At 43.2% G+C, this 13030-nt stretch overlaps 2 protein-coding genes across 2 annotated transcripts; both read right to left on the bottom strand.

Annotated features, from left to right (window-relative positions):
• Positions 1-34: 34 nt before the first annotated feature.
• On the bottom strand, positions 35-5581 carry uevld (UEV and lactate/malate dehyrogenase domains). Its single transcript, XM_071895096.2, has 12 exons — positions 5436-5581; positions 4574-4658; positions 4326-4391; positions 4006-4169; positions 3772-3913; positions 3591-3685; positions 3368-3473; positions 2734-2904; positions 2469-2633; positions 2067-2154; positions 1505-1628; positions 35-1167 (listed from the first exon to the last, which is right to left on the bottom strand). Exons 1-12 carry the CDS (start codon positions 5475-5477, stop codon positions 1003-1005), a joined length of 1413 nt encoding a protein of 470 aa, XP_071751197.1. The 5' UTR covers positions 5478-5581; the 3' UTR covers positions 35-1002.
• A 122-nt stretch (positions 5582-5703) lies between these two features.
• Positions 5704-12172, bottom strand: spty2d1 (SPT2 chromatin protein domain containing 1). Its single transcript, XM_071895109.2, has 6 exons — positions 11653-12172; positions 11128-11245; positions 9424-11004; positions 7442-7598; positions 7238-7315; positions 5704-6632 (listed from the first exon to the last, which is right to left on the bottom strand). Exons 1-6 carry the CDS (start codon positions 11713-11715, stop codon positions 6539-6541), a joined length of 2091 nt encoding a protein of 696 aa, XP_071751210.1. The 5' UTR covers positions 11716-12172; the 3' UTR covers positions 5704-6538.
• Between the last annotated feature and the right edge of the window lie 858 nt (positions 12173-13030).

The raw sequence follows: 13030 nt of genomic DNA, 5'->3' as shown, positions 1-13030 counted from the left end.
TTCCTCCCCACAGAGACAACAAAACAAATCTAGTCTCAGATATTTATTGCACACCCACAAAATTGTTTAGTATTACATACTGTACATCACTTCATTTCCAGCAGTGCAATGTCTTTTTACACAAGAAAGTAAACAAAAACGATGGCAAAGGCATTTTAAATATAAAGGCATGTAATAAGCTTTTTCATACCGTCATTAAAAATATGGAAATAGCATTAAGCCAGTAGGATAAGGCCATTATGAGCTGTACTCCATCAATCAGACAATGCAGCCACCAGTACCCTGTACCATATAAAATATACATGCCACTTACTTCATTTCAACCAACACCCTGGTTTTGGTCAGAGGTATTAAAGGTAAAGATCCAACGTGAAAAGCTGCATAAACATAATTACATGATCACATACACAAAACTTTATCTTTGGCAAAAGAAGATTTTAGGTAAATTTTGTCATTTTGATTTCTCACTGACAAAAATAAGAAGGTGTTATTGTTTAGTGATATTAGCAGTAGTGTTATGTTTAAAACCAAAAACACCAGTATTATTTGGAGAGTTCTAAAAAAATATTTCATGGCTGTCATAAATGATTATTCTACCAGTACATTTAGTTTAGTTTTTTTTTTTTTTCCTTCATGTAACATGTTCTGACTTACAGATTTTGTGTAATGCAAGGTGACTAATGCAAAATGACTAACTTTTCATAGGCATGGGAATTTCAAGAAATGCAAAAATGCAATCGCTACATGGTTGTTTCTGAATATTTTACCCACGGTGAATACACAAAATCAGCTGACAATTGAGGAACAAATCTGAAAGATTGCATCACACATATTTGAGATACACTCTTGTCCAACCCTGCTTTCAACTTTTCAAAGGCAACTAACTGAAGCTACTTTTAATTTCCTAGGCACAGTCCATCTGCTGAGGGTGTGTTGACTGGAGAACCTTGTCAGTCCGTAACAGCCTTGTCCAGGTTAGTCAGTTGGGCTGTAGGAGTGTGATCATATCCTAAGCTGAGCCATGAGGTTAGAGAGGGAGGCGATACTTTCCCTCAGTTTGGAGTCTTCCTCCTGTCCCAAAGACACTCCGGCTAGACGTGTGGAACCGTTTGTTCCCAGGATGCAGGGCAGGCTGAGGAACACCTCTGAGCTGATGCCCCCCCAGCCCTACAGCGCACACACACACACACACACACACACACACACACTGTTAATGCATGTCTTCCATAATCTGTTGTCCATGAAAATGTCCTTTAAACACCTGAATGTACATATAGTATGTCATCTACACAAAAGGAACAAATTGCTTTTTTTGTTTTGTTGGTGTTATTGTCTTAATACAGTTAAACATAGAGATAGCAGTACTTAAGACCTAATCCTGACTGTATGTAAATAGGGAAATAAGTGAAATATAACGCATGACATATGATGGAGGTGAGGCTCATGGTGAGAATACCAGCAGATGAGAACGGTTGTTTTGCTAATCAGACATGGGATGTGCTACCTGAGCCAGTGTGGAGACGGAGTGGGTCTTCTTCTTGTCTGTCAGGACACTGCAGGCGATGTCAGCAATGGACAGACCCACGGACCATGACCGCTGGCCTCGAGTCTTCATCATTTCAAACCCTCTAAATGCACAGAAACATTTACATCAGGACACCGTTTTCAGTATCAAAAACTCGTAGCATGTACCAAAAACATCACACGAACAGGCCGTTTTTCAATTTACACACTTTACAGTGCTGATACTGTGTACAGTGAGAACACGACACTGATATTTGTGCCTTACCTTGTTCAGTAATGTTAATGTAATGCTTTTGTGAATTAACTTCCATGTAAATGTTAGATGCAATGCATAAGGTTTTTATCTATTTCCTTATTGTGGGCATGTACATTTTCTAATCCATCTAATGCTCTAAATTCCTAACATTTACTTACCTCCACGCTGTCCCTCACAATTTTGCATCCAGCCGAGTCATCTAGAAATGTTTCATAACTGCAGTTTATGCAACTGCGATCCTTCAATCGAGTATTACTTCAAAAGTGAAACTAATCCCTGGCCGTACCTGTCCAACAGTGGCTTGGTAGAGCTGGTGCCTGAAGCGATCTCTGGCTGCTGACTAGAGCTCAGCCCAATGTTACTCATCACAGCAACTGCAACACAAAGACAAGCACAAGCGCATGAGTCACAGCATTTACAAGCCTTCTTGAGAATGGAAAGAACATACGAGATAAGCAAAGAATGCGGCGTTACTGGTTCTGCCAATACGATTCAAAACAAATGAAGACGGACAAGTAAACAATGTACAAGAGTGAAAAAAAAGAACAGAGTGAGAGGGAGGGAGAGTGAGAGAGACATAAATCATGCAATGCACTACAGACAGACATTTAAGACAGACATTGACCATGACTACTAATCCAAAGACAAGGCATCCGTCTAAATATGTCATCGCTCCTATCCGGCTCACCTTTGTTGTCTGAAAGCTCTCCTATGACCCAGGCCTGTTTGTGAGTGTTCAAGTTGATATCCAGGACGTGACAAAGTCGCTCCGAGTCCAGGTTACATCCTGCCCCGATCACCCGAGTCGGGGGCAGGCCGCTCTGTCTCCAGGCAACATGGGTCATGATGTCCACTGGAACGGGAGAGAGAGAGAGAGAGACGATGGTACCGAAGCGTAATAAGGACAGCGGATGTTTATTTACACAGTGAGTGTGTTTGCCGTCATGACCGACCTGGCTGTGAGGCGATGAGCATCACGGCGTTGGGGCTGAGGCGTGCCAGGCCCGGGATGATTCCCCGGTACAGCTCTACGTTAGTCTGCACCACGCTCACGTACGACTGCTCGTTGCTCCACGCGTTCGCCGTGACCACGATGACCTTGGAACCTGCAGAGGCCGACAAATCTAGCAGAGAGACAACAGTGTCAACAGGGATCAGAGATCTGACACGTGTTCAGCGTTTAGACTCAAGTCACCTCGCAGCAACAAACCACATAGAAAAAGAGCCAAAACCTGGGCAGTTGGTTGTTTCTAACCACAAACAGCAGCTTCAACTTTGTGACTTTTCTTTTTTGCTTGCCCTCTTCTTCAGAAAAGAACAGAACAGAAACCCCTCAGTCACAGGGGCTTGAGTCCAGGACTTTGGGCTGAAGGACCGTCTCCCTAATCACTATGCCATCCTGACACCTTTATAATAATCTTTAACTCTCGAACGTCAGTGATGACTCAGCTCTCTTCAAGTACTCTCAGCACTCTTTGAATCGGCATGCAAATTCAAAGAGTGCTGAAGACTAGGGGCTGGACACCAGGCTAGACTCAGCTGGGATGCACTGCAACATTACAGTGTCGGTGTAGAAAGAGGACGCACCTTTGGACACCTCAACCTTTGGCAGATTGAAAATCTCCAGATCTGTACTGCCGCCCTTGGTAGAACTCTCGGCGACATCAATGAAAACAAGTTTATCCACTTTGCCCTACACAGCAATTAAGAGAAAAAGTGAACTGTCAACATTAGAAAAAGAGAAACAGCAAGGTGTTTAAATGTATTTATGTCTCTAAATACCTGAATAACAACGTACGGTGTGACTTGCCTTCGCCAAAATGCTCAACACTGACGCCATTCCTAAGTCTCCTCCCCCAATAACCGAGACTTTGTTGATCGGTTGATCGTGATGTCTGACCCCACCTGAAAAGGACATTTCATTTACAAATAGGAAGCCACTAATGCCATTACTGATCACCAACTACACAGCTGTCCATCAAGCGACGCACCTTCATTGATCTGGAGATTGGAGACGAAGGCCAGAAGCGCATGGGGGTCTTTGCTGTCTCCTGTGCTCTTTGAGGACAGCGGAGGTTCCTCCTCAAACTTGGAGATCATCTCATTCAGCAGACCCACCACGGACGACTTGGGCTGTTAAAATCAGCAGCAAAACGGATGAGAACGCCGCTGAACAGCTTCCACGTTACTCTAAAAATCGGACTCATCTGGCCTAAAAACCTTACATAGTCCCAGTTGTGCAGTCCCGGCAGGTAGATCCGTCCTCCGGCGTCGACGTGCTTGCCCTCTCTGACGACCATGTTGGAGGTGGGTCTCAGCAAGCATATGGGAGGCGTGAAGGGAAAGGAGTCCATCAGCCACAGCTGAATGGGAAGGTTGTAGGAGCGGCCTGGGGACAGACAGGCTGCTGTCAGTACATAACAACAATAATCCCACATTGACATGTTCCAGGTGGTGTTTATCATCTGTCATGCTTCATCTGATGACGAAGCCCTTTCAACCAGCTGGAGTACACTCACAGCTGATGTGTTTTGGTCAGTCTTACCTTCATATTTGACAGGAATGTTACCAACCAGTTTTAGGAGATCTTTTTGGGTGCCATCACTGAACGCTGAAATGGGCAATGGGAGCAGTTAGGTCAAAGCAGGACACAGATTCTAATTAGACTTGTGTAAAGGAAATATGAAGGTCTGCAAAGAAGGTCCCAACGTGTCTCAGTGAAAGCAATGATTTAAGCACTGATTTAAAACACTGGAAACAAAAACACAGACAGGTTCTTCAAGGAAAACTTACTGTAAGTGCCTGTGACTGGTTTCATCCCAGGGTAGATGCGATGGATCTTCTGCAGCTCTTCAACAGCAACATCGTGGAATTTGTACTGATATCATAAAAGAGGCAAATAAGACTCAGACAGAAGTAACAGTGCTCTTGTGGATTAAGAAAAAGTAGCGAAGTCCTTAGGTTTATAGGTGCTCATTGGGAACAGGAATCAAATCTGTAGAAAACTGAGGTACTAGCTCTAAAACTGAGCTGAACGCACAATGTCCAAGGCTCTCTAAATCCAACAAGGAGGGAAGAAGACTCATCTGTGACTGTTGAGATGAATGAAGGCCCAATTCATGAAAACTGTCAATGTATGGAGGGATTTTTTTTTCTGCAGTACCCTGCCTCACATACAGTCACGTGTTCACACAGTGAGCTGCTAAACTTGGTGTTTAGTACCTTGCTCAAAGGCAGGTTGGCAGTAGTTGAGGCATGGGGTAGCAGAGGTAACTCATTCGCTTTCTACGGATACTCTTTGGAATATTTTTTCAGCACCGTACGAAAGAAGCACACGGCCCAAGGCAATGATTTTGTACAGTCGCTACACTCATTGAGGTAACTTTTAACTCAATGTCATGACTTACAATTACTGAATTAGGTTTGAAAACTAAGCTAACCACTACAGTTTTATCTTCGACCTTTGGTGTAGCATGTTATCATGTTTTTCAAGTTTCTCCGGGACAGGCTAAGTAAGCCAAGTGTCCTGAACAGATCTGGTTGAGCCAGTTGGTGAAGTCTGACACTAACATGGACTAGCCTGCTATGCTAGCCGGCATAAGTCGGTACTAGTAAATCTCAGTTTCCAAAGTCGGCCCTTAATTAAATAACAAACCTTTGAGAGGATCCGCTGTATTTTCTCCGAGCTGAGGTCCATCTATTGAAGTAACGCTACGACAAAACACTTCTGTAAGTTCTGAATCGGTCCTCTTGACAGATGATTTCATAAACGACACAAACTTCCGCAAACTTTGTGAAGTAAGGGGGGTGTGGACAAATGACAGGCCCCGCCCACTGGAAACACCAGGTACGGCAAGCCGAGGGGGAACACAGACCACGCAACACAGTAACAGTAAACTCAAACAGTGTTATTTTGAGATTAGTAGAGGCTATGTGCGACAAAAACAGTTACACATAGTCACTAAGGGTCAAGGTAAACAATATAGTCCACAGTTTATGGCTCATCATGAATCAAAGTCACACTGTTCTCTACAAGTGTAAAATTGTAGAATATAGTTTCTGTGGTTTCCATTTCCTTGTAGTCACAATTTCCCACAAGATTGTCATACTCAGAGAAAACAAATGTAAAACTAATCGATAAAAAGCAAATAAAAGCCATTAGCCAATCATTTCTGTCAAATAATTTTAAAGAGAAAAACACAACACATCAAGCGGTAATGTCTTCTCCATAATTAAATAAATTTACAATCAAAACTTAAGAGTATTTGTACTATGATAAATATGCAATAATGCACTGATTTCTGCTCAAAAAATAGCATGTCATCAACATTTCACATTGTATGTGGCTGTTACAGTCTAAAAAAAAAAATCACACTGTGGCATATTTACATTTCTGTTTGCAGCTCTGCTTTTTTTTAGAAAAGTGTTGTTGATAGTGCAAACCTTACACTCAATGGCGGGGAAATAAATAGCGCAACAGGGCAAAACTGAGAACTGTTAACTGTATCCTACATGTTCTTCTGTAGGATCATTTGTGTGCATTGTGTCATTTGATTTTTTCCATTTTGCTGTCACTGTAGTATTTCCTTTTCATTTCCTCTTCCTCCGATGTCATGTGTCGCTCATCCTCCTTGTTACCCAAGCAAGTACGGAGAGAAGCAGGAACAAAACAAAAGATGCGAGACGAGGTGGACACAGTGACTGGCCTGCATGCGTCAACACGGGAACCCCATTTCTAAATTCAAACGTAAACGGGGTTCACTTTGTTTTTTTCCTCTTGGCAGTCTTCTGTTTCAGCTCCTCTTCGTCTCGTTTCTCCTCCTCCAGATCTTCTTGCACAGCCATTCTCAGGCTGACGCAGCAGAGCACAGGGACACAGAAAAGAGCACAAACACACAGAGAGACACAACATGAGACGACGGTCGAGGCCCATTTCACTTCTGATACACTGTCATTCCAAAGGCAAAATGGCAGGTCATGAACTACGCAGGAACAATTCCACAAGTGACAAAGTTTGAATGTAACTTTGCCTCGAAATGATGATGTGAATGGTTTTTCACTTGTGTTTGTGTTTCATCTTCCCAATTACATATGCAGAATCAATTAGCAGAAATTCCAATCACACAAACGGCAGGGTAGAAAATTGGGACGGGGGGGGTTAACTATGAACCTAAATTATACTGATTTTACCAAACTCCATTATAAAATGAATCAGGTATATCAGTGCTTTGGAAGTCCCCACCACAGTATTTGTAGTGTGCGTGTAATTCTAATGCCATGTTTGTCCCTAAAAACAGTATCTAAACTCTAAACTCAAGGAGGTCTTGGGCTACAGTACATACTATAGGTGTATGTTTGGGAAATGGAGAGATGTTTCATATAAACAAGGGACATAATTCATCTTCTCAGACATACAGTGAATGGTAATGCGAGGTGTGAGGTGTACTCCTGTCTTACCTCCTGGCTTCTTCTTTCTGCATGTCTTTCCAGCTGCTCTCCATGAATCTTAATGCATAGTCACTCTCTTCCTTGTATCTGAGGTAGAGAGCATAAACACCTTATTATTTTCATGTGAATTGAGGTTGGTTTACAATACACTGAAATAAGATGACTCTTGTGTGAATTAAATGTGACTAGAATATACTGTGGCAAACCCCTTACCTGGACCGATCATAGCCGAAGATTTCCTTGATGTGTCTGGAGATTTCATCTTGGTCGTCCCCTCCGTCATCAATGAAATCGTCCATCTCTGAGTCGTACTCCTCCTCATCCTCATATTTCCTCTTGTATGCCGAGGTGATTGGCGGTAGCATTGTACCTGGACGACAAATACAGGAATTAACTTTGGAGATGGACTATTTAATATGCTGAGCAAGCCTTTGCCCTTTAGTCCACATGTGATTTTTTTAATGCCTATATGAACACGTATCATGAAGAGGTTAAGTTTAGGGAAGTAGGAAATATGAATGGTTCAGCGAGCAAGCCAGTGTTGAGAATTACCGCCTTAATCGCATCACACAATTTACACAAAATAAGTCTATTTAATACTAGAAGGTTAATGACACCGAAATTACATTTTGTTTATCTGAACGTAAAACTTGTTCCCCCTCCAACATGGAACTGAACCAAGAGCGATTACAAAGGCTGTGGAGTGTTGCTGACACACTTCATTCGGTCTGGCAAACAAACCCTTTGCCCCGTGTTACTGGCACGGTTGTTTCGGGCTACTTGCAAAATGCCAACAGCTGTTAGCCACACAAAATACAGACTGTTGCTTAACATCTTCAAGTAGAGCTGTCTACTCACTGACTACCATGACATCTCAAATCACATAAAATGCAGTCCACATTCAGTCATCTTTGTTTTGTTACTCAGCGACGATAAAGAATTATTTGTAGGATGTAGAATATACCATAATGATAATATGAAGTGATAATATCAAGTGAGTGGCCTACTGATTAGAGACCATCCCCTAACGGAAAGGTTGCAGGCTCAGTCCACGCAACCACCATGTGTCCTGTCAAAGGCTACGTTCACACTGCAAGCCTTAGTGCTCAATTCGGATTTATTGCTCAGATCCGATTTTTTTGTTTGGCTTATTTTTTAAATGTGGCCAATATCAGATTCCAGTGTGAACTGGTCACGGTCCTGAACTGACCCACATGCACAAAAGAACAATAACAAAGACGTCACACGCAGCACGCTGTCGTACGGAAGTAAACATGGAGGCCACTGAAGTCAGCGTTTACGGTTTCATTTATAAGTTGATGTTCTTCTGTGGCCCCGTTCGGCCATTTGTTTCGATATGCTTTCAAACACAGACCGGTTACGATATGACCCCTCAAGTTTTGCTCGTACAGAATTACACCTAACAATAAACCCATAATAAACCCACCTAACACCTCACTGTCTCTCCACTGACTACCTCCATCGCAGCTGTCTTCCATGTTTGTATTCACAGAGTCCCGCCAGCGCAGATTTGTGACGAATGTCAATCTAGAGTGACGTAAAAGTCGCATGAATTCCGATATGACTGTTCAGACTGAGGTCGCATTGCAAAAAATCAGACTTGTATCTGATTTAGGACCACATATGAAAGTGGCTCAAATCAGAATTGAAAAGATCAGATTCTATGTGATTTGTGCTGTTCACACTGTTATGAAAAAAACAGATCTGAGTCACATATGAGCAAAAAAATCAGATTTGGGCCACTTTTGCCTGCAGTCTGAACGTAGCCAAAGTCTCCTTCAGCAAGACACTGAATCTGCACATTTATTGTAAGTCTCTCTGGATAAGAGCTTCAGCCAAATACCAAACTTGTAAGGCCTTACCTTTATCGTAAGACCTTTTTAAATCTTTGGCTTTTACTAATTTTTATCCTTGTTGCCTTGCCTATTATTTGCTTATTGTATCCCTGTGGCTGGGACTATTTATTTTTTATATTTGTATTGCTTTACCTCATTGTTCTTTCTGTTTTATTGCTCTATGCAATTTGTCTTTGATTTTGAAGGACTTCAAAAACTTTGTTTTGAAAAGTGCTACATACATAAAGATTATTATTATTGCAATTTGTACTCAAGGTCCACATCCTAGTTTCATATTTAGTTTCTTAGTAATATCATTATCCTCTCTCTCGTTTGTACCTGGCGGTCTCATCATAGGTCTGGGTGGCATTCCTGGTCTGGGTGGCATTCCTGGTCTGGGTGGCATTCCTGGTCTGGGAGCCATCCCAGGTCTCTGTGGCATGCCTGGCCGGGGAGGGACTCCTGGTCTGGGTCCCCCAAAGTTCTTGGATGAGATGGTCTCGGACACCACAGTGCACTTGGGTCTCCCAGGTCCTGAGCCAATGCTGCCGCCTGGCCGTCCAGGTACTGGTCCCCCATTCCCAGGTCGAGCAGGTGCGCTCCCTGGGGGCCGGACTCCTCCACCTCCAGAGCGACCTGGGAGGCCGCTCCCACCAGGCCTGGCCTGCGGGACACCACCAGCTTTTGCCTGGAATGAACCCCCGGGCCTTGCCTGAGGTTGGCTCCCTGGTTTGGGTGGGCCACTTGATGAAGGTCTCATCTGTCCATTACTACCTGATTTCACTATGGAGTTACTTCCAGGCCTTAGTGGTTCTCCCTTTACAGGTTTGTGGCCTCCAACTGTAGGTACTCCCTTCAGTGAGCTGCCCTGAATGGGCCTGGGCTGTCTGGAGCTCCCCTGCTGACATTTTTGGCCTGTTGCAGACGTGCTAGGAGGCCTTGCCCCAGACATACCTCCGGGTCTTCCTTGAAGTAATGATGAGTTCCCCTTCTTGGAGCTAAGGTCACTTGTGGTGCTGGATTTGTGGCCAGATGAGGGCCTGGGAGCCACTTGCTTGGCTGGAACCTGAGAGGACGCCCCTTTGGAAGGGACTTTACTGCTTAAGGCACCTGAAGAACTAGACATGCCTGTCCTGGGTCTGTCTCGATCACTATGAGAGGTCTTCGGTCTATCTCTTTCTCTGTCACTAACAGAGAGCTTAGAAGAACTGTGGCCTTTATCACTTGGCAATGTTGGCTTTGACTTCTTTCCTGACCCACTAGGCAGACTGGGCTTTTCTGTGGAGTTTTTTTGTGGCTTCCCATTCTTCTGTTCCTTCTCTACAGTGCTTTTTCTGAATGAGCTAGAGCTAGATTGGGCCTTGCTGTCTCTCTCTCTCTCTGGCCTTGAGTCTCTCCCTTTGTCCAGTCTCTTGGCCTTGCGCTCCAGCTCCAATTCCCTTATCTCGTCAGCTGTGCGGAGTCTTTCGTCGTTCTTCACTGGCTTGGCTTTTAGCTCGACTGGCTCAAACTGCTTCTTCTCTGCCAACTTGAGTAAGTCTGCAAAGTTCAGGGGTGGTGGAGCGGGCTTGGGTGGCCCACCAAGTTTTTTGATAGAGGACTTGCTACTACTGCTCCCACTAATACTTATGCTTTTTCCCGGTCTCAGTGGCTCTGGCTCTGGTTCCGGCTCGGAATCTGTCTGTTCATACTCAAAATTGTCCTCATCATCCTCTGGGTCAAATGAGTCATACCTAGATTTTTCGTCTACCTTCTCTCCTTTCGATCTCCTCTTCTTAGGTTCTTCTTGTACTACTGGAATGCCATTGTAGCCTCTGAAATTGTCCTTAGTTCTGGAAGCCATTGCACGTGCCTTACGGTCCGACTTCAACTCAACCCTCTTGGCTGTAAGTTCATCCTTCTGTTTCCTCATTTGCATTTCTGAATAAAACACCCAGTTAGATTGATTAAAATCACAATAACTCAAACATTCCTTTGGTGTTTTGTACAGTATATGCATAATTAATGAATGATTTGCATAAACTGTAATTTTGTCACTGTTACCTTTCTGTCTGTTCTCCAATGCTTGCTTCTTAAGAAACGCCTGCACAGCCGAAGAATTCACACCTTTGACCCTTGGGTCCTTTTTGGGTGGTCCAGTTTGTAAGCTATATCTCTTTGTCTGAGAGAGGCAAGATAAGGGAAGTAAGTGACAGTGCTTGTTGAATGAGGAGCACTTACCCAGTTCCCTTGACTATCCACAGTTCATAAAGGCCTTGATGACAACAGAGGATCAAATAATAGCTCAGGCGTAGGCAAAAGTTAATTAAAAAACTCCGAAGTTACCGTTGATAAAGTAAAGTTTGTTCCACAATCCTGCTATTGTTTGAAATGCAGACACAAGTTATTATGAGACGTTTTCAAAGCCTAGCTAAGGGGATAATGCAGGGACAGGTTAGCAGCTAGCTAGATCCGCTCTAACAGATGAGCTGGCATTCGTGTGCTCACAACGATGTCCACGAATCCCCATCTTGCCAAATTTAGATAGCGTTAACATGTCAGTCGCTGAAAAGACAGTCTTTAACTCACCTGTATACTGCTGACGCCCTGGTTTTGGGAGGCAATGGACAAGATATTGTCGAAGTCCATCATTTTGGCAGCAGGTGGTGCCAGTTTCGATCGAACAAAACTCAGCCAAGAGTGCTGAAGTTAACGTTAGCTGACTAACAGCGTAGCTACGGGTTTATCGTTAACGTTAGATACAAAGAAACCACTTCAAACATAGCCCGTGAGAAGAAAAAGTCACAGATGAGCTAGCTAAGTTCGTGAGCTGTTATCAGCAAAAAACATATAGCTTGCTTTCTACAAGCAAAGTAAGAACTCGTTAGCTAGTGTCAGCTAACGTTAAGGCTAGCCAAGTTAGCTAACGTTAGCTAAGCTAACGTTTGCCAGCCAGCCGACAAGACTCAGCCCGAGTGACAAACTGGCACTGTTGTAATAACATACAACACCAAACTAAGACCAGACCCCTCAAAATAACTATCTAGTTGATGCCTACTTAAAGACAAACAAAGCCAAAACAAACTGGCAATTATAATGACTAACGTTAACAGCGAGAAAGACTGAAAAATTAAAGGCAACCAGAGAGTATCCACGTGAAGTGAGATGGTTCACTTCCGCGTACTTCCGTCTTTGCCATTTGGCAAAAGAGTCAGCGACAGTGCCTCAAATCCAGTCCAATGTCTTTTTTTTCTGTATTAGATTGATTTAATTTAACCAAGCACCATAAGGTTTAATTTATTAGTAATCTGCTGATGACATTGTGAGACCTATACATTTTTAAATTAGTAAACAAAAATGAATAACAGGTACTCCTGTTTTGTGCATGACTAGTGTGGTGATATCATGGAAGTATTAGGCCTTACATCTGTCGATGTCAGTAATGGATATTTATGAAGATTCCTGTGAAGCTGTTGTAGGCATTAGCTAGCTGCTATGCTAGCTGATCCAGTTTTATACATTTGTACGCATGTGCGAGATGCTGTTCCGGTCTAGCGGACGACGGTTTCCGTAGGCTGGAAAGGAATATCTTGATTATGAATGAGGGGTGGATTTAACTTTGATCTTATAAATACAGTGTTGTCTAAACCAGGTCTGAACCATCTAGCGGAGTGGAGTCCGGATTGCGCCTTCTAATCTCTGGCAAAAGGGAGCGCCACCTAAAATAAACATAAATAAATTCTTGTATTTTCTGGACAGACACAGTAGTAGTCTCTACAGTGTTATAGAAATATTATATTATAGAAATGCCGTTAGAGATAAAAAATAAAATAAAATAAAAAAAATACCATGAAGTTCAATAAAGTCGCTATAAACTCAGTATTGAGTAGAGTGACCAGTGGCGAGTCTTGAGTTTTGGGGGCCCTAAAGAACATTACTGGGAGCCCCCCTATGCTGGCAAATAATC

This window comes from Centroberyx gerrardi, chromosome 4 (genome assembly GCF_048128805.1).
Source record: "Centroberyx gerrardi isolate f3 chromosome 4, fCenGer3.hap1.cur.20231027, whole genome shotgun sequence".
NCBI lineage: Eukaryota > Metazoa > Chordata > Actinopteri > Beryciformes > Berycidae > Centroberyx > Centroberyx gerrardi.
Note: the sequence above shows the minus strand (reverse complement) of the source record. Positions and strands in the feature narration are given on the sequence as shown.